The 10,336-nt window shown below is 40.7% G+C and overlaps 2 protein-coding genes across 2 annotated transcripts; one reads left to right on the forward strand and one right to left on the reverse strand.

Moving 5' to 3' along the window:
* Positions 1–61: 61 nt before the first annotated feature.
* On the forward strand, positions 62–5,930 carry zgc:55943 (uncharacterized protein LOC406337 homolog). The gene is made up of 6 exons (XM_044220414.1): positions 62–198; positions 1,275–1,416; positions 2,466–2,545; positions 2,988–3,058; positions 3,233–3,296; positions 4,943–5,930. The coding sequence occupies exons 2-6, from the start codon at positions 1,326–1,328 to the stop codon at positions 5,018–5,020; spliced, it is 384 nt and encodes a 127-aa protein (XP_044076349.1). The 5' UTR covers positions 62–198; positions 1,275–1,325; the 3' UTR covers positions 5,021–5,930.
* A 1,674-nt stretch (positions 5,931–7,604) lies between these two features.
* Positions 7,605–10,212, reverse strand: tsen15 (TSEN15 tRNA splicing endonuclease subunit). The gene is made up of 4 exons (XM_044220413.1): positions 10,022–10,212; positions 9,858–9,939; positions 8,741–8,876; positions 7,605–8,618 (listed from the first exon to the last, which is right to left on the reverse strand). Exons 1-4 carry the CDS (start codon positions 10,094–10,096, stop codon positions 8,447–8,449), a joined length of 465 nt encoding a protein of 154 aa, XP_044076348.1. The 5' UTR covers positions 10,097–10,212; the 3' UTR covers positions 7,605–8,446.
* Between the last annotated feature and the right edge of the window lie 124 nt (positions 10,213–10,336).

The raw sequence follows: 10,336 nt of genomic DNA on the forward strand, positions 1-10,336 counted from the left end.
ACTTCACCGGAGTATCAGGCCATGAGCTCCAGCAGTCCGACCAGACAGCTGGCAGACGGACTGACTGCAGCTCCACTGCTGATGCCTGTATTGAGGCGAGAGGTGCAGATGCGGTCTGTCTGGGTCCTCCGTCTGGAGTAAAGCCTCTCTGAACTACAACCAGAGGAAGGAGCCCTGAATCATGGATAAACCAGAAAGGTAATGTTGCACTATTGCTGTACGTTTAATGTGCAATCTATTGTTATTTGGTTCTGTATGTGCGATATCGTCGTGGAATGGCTGCTGTATTGGCGTATTATGTTATTTTTTGTTGAAGGAACAAATCGTTGTCCCCAGTCTCTGCTGTTGCGAAATGAGACGATGGTTGACATTTAGCAGCCTTGTTTCTTATATGCTTACCTAAAATTGTCTGAGACAGCCCAGTGATGCACCGTTTATGGGCTGCAGCTGCAGCTTTTATCTGTATACCTAAACGTAGAAATGAAAGCTAATAGTCAGGAGGATAGTGGCAGCCTATGTGCGGAGCAGCGGACTCTGCAGCTGGACTCAGCTGTGCGGTCACTGCGTTTAGGATCAACCATACCATGGGGAACAATCACTATGCATCTTCGAGAGCCTAATGCACAACACTACCAAGTCCTTTGGTCTAACACACCCTTATGTTAGCCATATTGCTGCGGGCCCTACATGCCGATATAACGGTGGGGATGGGAGCACTTGTGCGCAGCCAGTTTAATCCTCTGAGCGCCACAGAAACCCCCCCATTCACTAATAGAAATGACCCGGCGGCTTGGCACAGTGGCATCCCAGCAGCTTGAAAGGCCTTATTGTTGCGGTGCAGCTGGCACCGCCGTGCGCACGTTCTGATTGGTGTTTTCCCAGACCGGCCTGACTGACAACCCCTCTAAACTGTCTATTTTATTGTCTTTGCAAGAATAGATTGAGATGACGGCGTGTTTTAATTCTAGGGTGCGGCGCTTCATGACTAATTGATCATGAAAAATATGTGATTCTCTCGTGCTGGAATCCAGGGGATTTCTTCCCCTCCTGTGAAATGAAAAGTTTACTTCCTTTCCTTTAAGAGGTTAGCCCCCTTTTGGTTGTGATAATCACAGGGACCACACTCTCCACACTCTGGATGTCTGTAGTTAGCACAGACAAAACTTTTATCATGTGGCCTGTCATGGGGGGGGGTGTCTTTGCTCACAAAATAAGCTTTTGAACTCCTGATCTACACATATCAAACCATACTTTGTCACTCCCCTCGCCCCCAGGTGTGCCTGTAATGCCCAGGGGTGAGGAGGAGAGCAGCTGAGGAGGAGGCGATGGGCTGCACCTCTGCCAAGCAGGTGTCTGCCGTGCCCAACGGTGAGGAGGGCCAGAATAAAGCCTACAGCAACGGGGACCTCCTCTCTGGTCAGTATGTTTACTGCACACACCGATAGTCTTATTCTGGAGTCTCACATTTCCCATGCACCTCTATGTTCGGGTGGTATTCCACTTCCTTAATACCTTCAGTGATAATTATGAGGCATTTGCCACCATTCATCAGTGTCATTCACTGCTGATGTGGAAGTTCCTTTGTGGCACAGTCTGCGATACCTCCGTTTTTAAAGATTAGGTCATATTTACATCATATGAGTATTTAAAAAATAACAATAATAACCCGCTGTGTAGACGATACCTTCATTTTTTAAGAGTTTTGTAAAGTGTTAAAGGGAGGTGTGCATGAACGGTCAAACACTTAGAGCTATGAGCTGAATCTTGTCTAGGGCTCAACTTAAATCATGTCAGCTTTCTTTATAAATACAGTATATATGCTATATGGTTTCTAGAACATATTTTTTATATAAGTAAAGAAAGTACAAAAAAGCACACATCTCTTCTAGGAGCAAGCACTAGTCCCTGCTGGGGGTTTAAAAAACAAACAAACAATTGTTTTATTAATCAATGTTGGCTAATCTTATAACTTCATTAAGTTGTTAAAGCTGCTACAGATGAATAGTAAACTGAAACTATCTGTGAGCTACAATAAGAACTTAGCAGCATTAACCTGATGTGTTATAACTGTATGTGTCCATCAGGCCATCGTTACTGTGCACCCTAACTGTGTTTTCATTTCCTCCTTTCTAAATGCGTGGGAGGGAGATAGAGGAGAGGGGGCTGTGCATGTGTGAGGGAAAAGATGGAGAGGCAGAGAAAAGAGGAGAATCAGGCTGACAGCTCATGTGTTTGCAGCTTGCCAGCCATTGTTAAGAGAGGATTTAGTATGGAGCGTGAGAATTCAAGCACATAATTACTTTGCCAAGTACTGAACTGTGAGAACTATTAACCCGGAGGATTGTGCCGATCAGAGCGGCTGTGAGTGGGCCGTCCTCTGCGTGCCAGCCGCCGGTTTCTGCTGTCGTGTATTAATAAGAGGAGATGTGCTCCTCTCTACCTCTCTGTCTCCCACTCTGTCACAGATGAGTACAAGATGAAAGGAGTGGAGAAAGTAAAGTACATCAGTGGAGAAGAGGGAGGAGTGGACGGCCAGGACAGCACAGTGCGTGATTCTGTTCTACTCTGTGTATTCTATTTTATGTCTATAATGGGACATTTACTGCATAGTATCCTGTTTATCTGTTGTTAAACTTCATATTCAGACACATTTGATCCGATGCTGGAGCACCGTGCTGCATACATCTGTATATTAATGAGAACAAACTGAATAAATGTAGCATAATAATGCAGGAAGATAATGTATTAATACCACACATTTGTTATGCAAAGTTAAGTATTAGATGTTACTTAACGTTTAATTAGTTACTATAAAAAGCTCTGTTTAAAATATGATTACAAAACGATATAAGGCAACTGTGAAACTTCTCAGTTAATTGTGTGTTTTTATTTCATGTTGTGTTCTCCTTTCTGCTGAATAATGGGACATAATACAGCTTTTTGATCAGATGGTTGTGTGTGTGTGTGTTTGCTTGGATGTCCTGTAGGAGAAAAGTGCTCTCCTTGGTAAAGGTCAACACATGGACGAAACAGGGTCAAACGGAAATGGAAAGATTCTGTAAGTGTCACTGACTGATGATGCTGTTTTTGCTATCACAATATCATTAACATCCTGTACATATTGTACATTAGTAGCGTGTTTGTCTATTTTGTTCAGTCATCATCTGAACCCTTTATCTTTTCCCAAGTTTTACTGCAAGGCTCTAACCTGCTGCACCTTTTGTCATCGCAGGAGCATCCACTCCTCAGAGAGTCAGCAAGAATTCTTCAGGATGTTGGATGAGAAAATTGAAAAAGTAAGGAATGACAATCCATCACTGGAGCATCGCTTTTTGTTTTTATGGGGGTTTTTTTTGCAAAAAGCTCCTGCTAAATGCCATAAGGGAGTTTAATCCTATCACTGCTGCAAATCTGTAGCGAGTGAGGACGCAGCAGATGACATAATGATACCTCAAAACAGCCTCAATCTGTCGCGTCCAGTGCATTCCGCTAGTGTGGTTATTTCAAGTAGTACTGTTGAAAACATGTTTTACTGACAGTGCTGCAGTGTGACGATCTGGTCAAAGAGAGCAGTGGATTACTTAAACTATGGCCTGGGCCTCTTTAGGAGTTTTATTGTTTTGTGGCACAAGGGGCCATTAAGTCATAAAGTATAAGGCTGGCATTATTCTATATTTTTCTTATTTTTAACAAATGCCATGAAAAGACCAAAGCTAACAATGCATTGATTCTACTAATAAGTATTATAAGTGTATCTAAAGCCTGATATAGCTTATTCCTGTGTGACATAAAGCTCTATTGTTGTCTCTAATTAGAAACACATATATGAGCCACACTGCTGCACACATTGAACACAGGCACTGTAGTTTATTTCGAGTCAATCCCACACACACACCGTCCTGCTGCCGGAAATACTCGCTAGCACACCAAATGTGTATCTATCCGCGGCTAAAAACAGTCCCCAACAAATGCACTGTTGACTCCTGTTTTAGGAACGTTTGCTAAAAGTTACAGTGGCCAGCTGTTTAGGGACATTATTTAGTCTTTTTAAAATGAATATTTCTGACGTTTTTAAGATTTATGTCTTCAGAGGGAACTAACTTGCTTGGGACTGAGTGCCACAGACAGGGTAAGGAAGTCAGAAAGTATTGAGAAATGGATTAACGCATTGCTGGTTCGTCTTTTAATTGGATTTGTTAAATATAAAATGACGCCAGTCTTATCCTTACTGCTTTTGTCTCTGCCTGTAGTTTCCCAGACTGTCTTTCAGTAGCTCCTAGACAAGATGTTTTGCATTCAGTTTTGGGCTATATATATATATATATATATATATATATATATGAGTCCAGAAAGAAGTCTTGCACAAGGACCACAATGGAAATAAGTGTTAGACTCTGTTGTTTCATCATTGACATTTTGTAGTTGTGTGTGTGATTTTAATATTTAATTTCCTCCCTCTCATAATGTTAAATAATCTAAGCTAAAAATGATTTGATCCTAAGGTCAGTTTGATACTGACATTTTCTCTAATTAAACTTGCTGTGCTGACGCCTTATCTGTGTTTTTATCCAGTAGGACTGGCGGATAATTCAGTATTACCGCTTGTTGACTTTCAGTGCCATGATACAGTATTTTGATGATACGAACGGATTTTGTTATCACAACAAAATGACTTATTGAAGGTTTTGTTCTACGCATTTGAATAATTGGGTCTGATGTAATGCATAACAGTGGAACACAGTTCATTTCATTCATTAACAATTTTAATATTTTACATGTGATTTTGAATACATTTGCAGTAGCATGATATAAATCAATACTGGAATGATATTAATATTGTGATACTAATTTCATTGGGCTAAGCCTTAGGAAAAAGAAATACACACCATCAAATAAGACTAAAAATGTAATGTACAGTAACATCTCTCTGTTTTGTGTACAGGGCCGGGACTACTGCTCAGAGGAGGAAGATATGACATACTGTAGCACTGTGGTCGAGTATCCATCAGTCCCAGTATGAAAGAGCTGTCATTCCAGTGTTATGGATGGACCGTACCATATGTACACGCCTGAGAAAAATGGATTACTGACTTGAATCAAGCACCTTTTTGCCCTCTTGCTCACAACCTTAGTTCCTGCTCATAATCAACCAAGAGAGAAATGACCACCAAAATCAAAGATGGTTCAGTATTTTTAAGTTTTCAAGGTTCTCCAAAGGGAGAGAACATTTAGGTTTACTTCCTTAGTGAAGCCATTACAGGATGACAGACATCTTGGGATTTTAAGATACACTTGCTTTTCTTTCCCTGCTTGGATAAGTCCTGGAAGGCCAGTATACATGGCTGTCACCGAGACCTCCTGTAGACATTTGAAACATTCAGACTGTCGCAAATATAAATTTACAACAGCAGACGCAACCAGTGCTCTTGTGGACACTAACTGAAAGTGAAAATAATGTCGCTATCTGCATCATTTTGAATATTTCATCCTTGAATGCCTCCCTGAAAAGTCAAGGGGCTGGAAACTTCCTGCATTCCAAGACACAGTATGAACCTCTTTTCTACAGTACGTTGGCCAGTACAGTGTGTTTGTGTGTCCATGTCTGTTTCTGCTATAATGTAGAGTATTTATGTTGAATAAGGCTCAGGGTTGAAGTGTTGTAATCTTTGTCTCATGTAGTCAAGTCCTTCCTCTCATTATGACACTGTTGCACCATTAAAAAGACACTCATGCACTCACACAGCGGGGTTATTGATGTCCCCTGCTTCAGTATCTGTTCCATGTTATCCATGTTAACCCTACAGGGTGGATACTGCAACATCACATATAAGTCTGATTATGTATTTCGCTCACCAGTGTTATGTTGTTTTGTTCAGTTTCTATGTTGAATTTAGGTTTTTCTAGAAAAATAAAGTGTTTTCAGTAACTTATCCACACAGCTGACACTGTTGTGTTACTTTAAAGAAAACTGACACCACCCGTAGAAGTGCAGCCATGAATCATTTTGTCAACAATATAGCCTAGTCATTGCCACTCAGCCAGTTGTGGTATTATTCAAATTAATACAAGATTATTGCGTTAACAAATGGTAGTAAATAGGCTGCACCATATCATACAAACTTAGCACAAAAACACTTAAATTGAGTGATAAGATCATTAGTGGACAGCTCAATGCAGTTAGGAATTACAGCCCAACTGATACACTGGTATGTCTGTTATTATAAAGCAATTCTATCTTATAGAGATATCAATATTGGTGTATATGTCGGCAGTTAAGTAACAACAAACTATAGTGCAGAAAGGCTAAAAAGATATTACTGAGGTCATTTAAAAACAGTGTCGCCATTAACATAGTTTGTCCACCAGAGACAAGAGCACTGATGAGTTTATTTTCCAACTGTAAAATGTCCCACTCATGCAGTACATAGTTAATTAGTCACTGTATCATCCCAGCCTTACATTCATTTTTGTGTGTTAAACTAAGATAAGAGATAAACAGAAAAGTAAACGAACAGAAGCAGGAAAATAAATTACAACTCCAGATGACTGTGCGTTAGCTAGTTAATAGCAACACAAAGTTAGCTAACTTAAAGCTGGAGTGCGGAACTTCTGTCGCCCCCTTCTGGCAGTGACAGTAATTACACAAACACTGTTGACGCGTGCTGATGGTGTATGCGTACAGTGAGCTCGCCCCAGGCTCATGTTCACAAATAGTTACAAAAACACAGTGAAATTTCCACACTTCCAAGACAATAATCCATTATTTAGGTAGAGTAAATGTAATAGCTACATAGCCTACTCCAAATGTTTTACCAAACTAAAGCTACACCAATGGCTATCCGTGTTTGTCCTCGCCGTCGATCGCTTTCTTTTTTTGACTGTAATCCTTCCTCTGAATGCTGAGTTTCTTTTTTATCTGGAGCAGCCAGAAACTTTTCTTCAACGCTTCTTCGGGTTTTCTCCTACTTGCTCCAGAGCCATGCAGAGAGAGTTGCGTTCAATTTCAATTCAGGTGGCTTTATTGGCACGACTGCATACAATACAACTTTGCCAAAGCATATTAACACAAACTATACAACATAATAAACAAAATAAAAAATCTCAATAATAAACATTCTCTCCAATGGATCTTTTTTTTTATACAGAAATGGTGGAGCTCTCTACATTGCTTTGGCAAACAAAATCCAATCCAAACCAAACCAAACCAATCACTGCTGGTTGGTGTAAAACGCATCATTACCAGTGTGGGAATGTCGCCACACAGACACCAGATTTAAAAACTCCATATACTGCGAAATACAGAGATTTACCTGGTGGTGATGGGCTTAATCAGCATCGTGTGAACTTGTTTGGCAAGGGCTTGAATATGAACATATGAACTGAATATGTGAAAGTCCTGCACTCTAGCTTTAACAGGTAAAAATAAACTTAAAATCTTTGCAAACATGAATTCATTAAACATACCGTGTTACCACTTTCGACTGGAGCTAACTCAAGTTACCCTCTCCCTGTTAGCTTTATTTATCGTAATCTCTGAGTCCTTTCAACATAAGGTACTTCTGTTTTTAAGGAAATAAAATAAAAGGCAAAAAACCCCAACCAAATATGATTTAGGACACAAAGTTCACATTTATTAAGCACAAACTAACCGTATATGGGAGTCATGTACAGTCACAATTTGAGGGATCATTATCAAAAATGTTTGTTTATGGTATATCTATATCTATATATTATTTATCAAAATGTTTTGTGGATGCACTGGGATCCCACTCATCAGGTCCCCTTTGTAGGTTTAGAGGAAGGCACGTAACTACTAAATACTTGAAAGTGTAGGGTTGTGTGAACACATCCCCGATTGCATTGAGGGAGCACCTAGTCAACTATGTGGTGTGCATGCGTACAACAAATCTCCCAAACAGGGAACAGGCCTGCGTTCTGTCACAGTCACCAAATGGTTTCTCTAAAAATGAACTAGACCAGTGTTTTCAGGACCCTCCAATCTGAGGGCTCACGAGACGATTACAGGTGAGGAGAGCAGGAAAAGAATTGTGCATTTATACACAAAATTATCTCTTTTTCTTGTTAATTACTGCATAATTTTAACTCTTCACCTCATGAAAATTATTCAAATAAGACTCACTCTTTCACTCACTCACCTGGTGACAATGGGTCAAAAGTCACAAGCCTAAAAGTTTGGGAACCACTGAAATAGACTTCACTTGTTGGATGTAACCGGTGGTTTCTTGCTGAGAGGGAATCATTGGCTCGGCCTCACAGCCACATACAGCAACTAAAAAGGGCCCTGTGTTTCAGTCCACCCGCTGCCATGTTGTCAGTACACCTTTGACTTTATTTAGGAGCAGCTTACACAGACAGACAGACATCCTGTCCCATCCTGCTCCTCTAGTTCACCAACAACACCAAGGTGTCTTCTCACTCCAGCTGCTCAGTGCTGCTGCCGTCTCTTCCGGTGCTGCCGGCGTCCCACATCCTGAAAAGGGCCTACAGGAGGGTCAGGTGTCACCAACCCATCAGTCATCCTCTGGTAGACCAGGGTGGAGTCAGAAGCTACAGCACACAACAGCATGGGAAAGCCTCTGCCCAGCACATGACGTATGCTGAACAGCAGAGAGGAGGAAGCTGTAAGTTTGGGAAATTTGGGAAGACAACTTGTGGTAGTAAAAGTCTTTAAACCAAAAGAAGGAGCTTTCGTTTTAGAGCTTCTGCTGTGTCTCACTACCTTTTGTGGCTCAGAGATCGGTGAGCAGGCAGCGGGAGAATTGTCTGGACGGGTGCTCCTTCCTTCTCCCTCCCTTCCAGCAAAATCACCTGCAGCTCAGGACTCTTGACACAAGACAAATCTTTCCACCGACGCACTGCGGAGAACAAGAAACACAGTGTAAGACAGTGGTAGCCTAACTTAGCCTATGGCTGACTGTAGTGGCTCCTCCAAAAGGTTATTACAGGGATGTAGAACTTTGTTGACAGACTTGTTCTCTGTCACCACTGAATACAGATTTGCCTTTTCCCCCACCTGTTTACAACACGTTTTTATCGTTTACTCTCCATATATTAGACACCAATTAGAGAATTACAGGCTAATATAGTATGTAACTCATGTGCACTGATTACATGGATGGAGGGTTTGGAACAAAACATATCTGCTAACCTCTCAACAAAAAGAACACTTGTCAAGACTTGTCAAATAGTATCTATTTTGGAAAATTTTAATAAACAAAATTTTCATTATGTCAGTAAGGGGCTTTAGTTCATCCTTTATTTTATTATTTAAAAATGCCTCACTCATATTGATGTACACATGAGATGTCACTTTTATGTCTCATACAGTAAATTTAATTTCCTTTGGACTTGGAATTGACATGGACAATACTGAGCAGGGCTGCAGCTACCATGTTCATGTGCTCAGTACTGTTTTGGGAATTAGAGAGTTTAAATAACCAAATAATGCAGACGAAGAGTTTACAATCTACAGTTACACACAAACTACACATGATGGGATTCAAAGGTTGATTCTCTTACTTTTTGCCTTCAACATATTTAACTCTGAATGTTTTAAGACAAATAAAATGAATTCAATTCAAATGAAATGAATGGATTTCTCATTTTTTCATCGTAATTATTGATTAAGTGTGGTGAAAGCTTCGAAACAGCATGTACAGAAAACGCAATTGATCAGTTGAATGAATTAATAAATAAATGAAAATAAATTAAAAAAGAAAGAAATCCTGACTATGACCCTGTTAGATGACCCCGCCCCCGTCTCTGCATGACACACAAACAAACAAAAAAAAAGTACTGGCTGCTGCTAAACTCTTCCACAATCTTGTCAAACTCACCCTCAGCAAGATCCATGTACACGAGGAAAGCTGCGTGTACCTGTGCATTGTCCCCAACCTCCAGATTCTTCATGTGCTGATACTAAAAACAACAAAAAAGCACTGGTTATTGCATGATTTAGCATCAGACTCTGAATGCAGCACAGGGGTCCTCTAACACTCACCGTTGGATGCAGAAGGATCCAGTTCGCAGGTGGAGGTTTCTCTGACACGTCCGCTCTGTCTGGCGCCTCCGACATTTTAATTACTAAACGTATCTAAAGACTCAAAATATTGTCTCATTAACCTGCAGCGCATGCAGCTGCTGTTACGGCATGTGGGAGTTGTGTTTTCAGGTTTGCCGGCGTGCAACAGTGTAAGTCGTCCGGCAGGAAAATGTTATTCATTCTTGTTTTCCGCGAGGCCTTACAGACTGGGGAGCAGCTGCCTTACAGACTTAACTCAGGGCAGAAAAAGCCTTTAAAAAAACATTTATGATA

The sequence above is a fragment of the Siniperca chuatsi genome, linkage group LG13 (genome assembly GCF_020085105.1).
Source record: "Siniperca chuatsi isolate FFG_IHB_CAS linkage group LG13, ASM2008510v1, whole genome shotgun sequence".
Taxonomy (NCBI): domain Eukaryota; kingdom Metazoa; phylum Chordata; class Actinopteri; order Centrarchiformes; family Sinipercidae; genus Siniperca; species Siniperca chuatsi.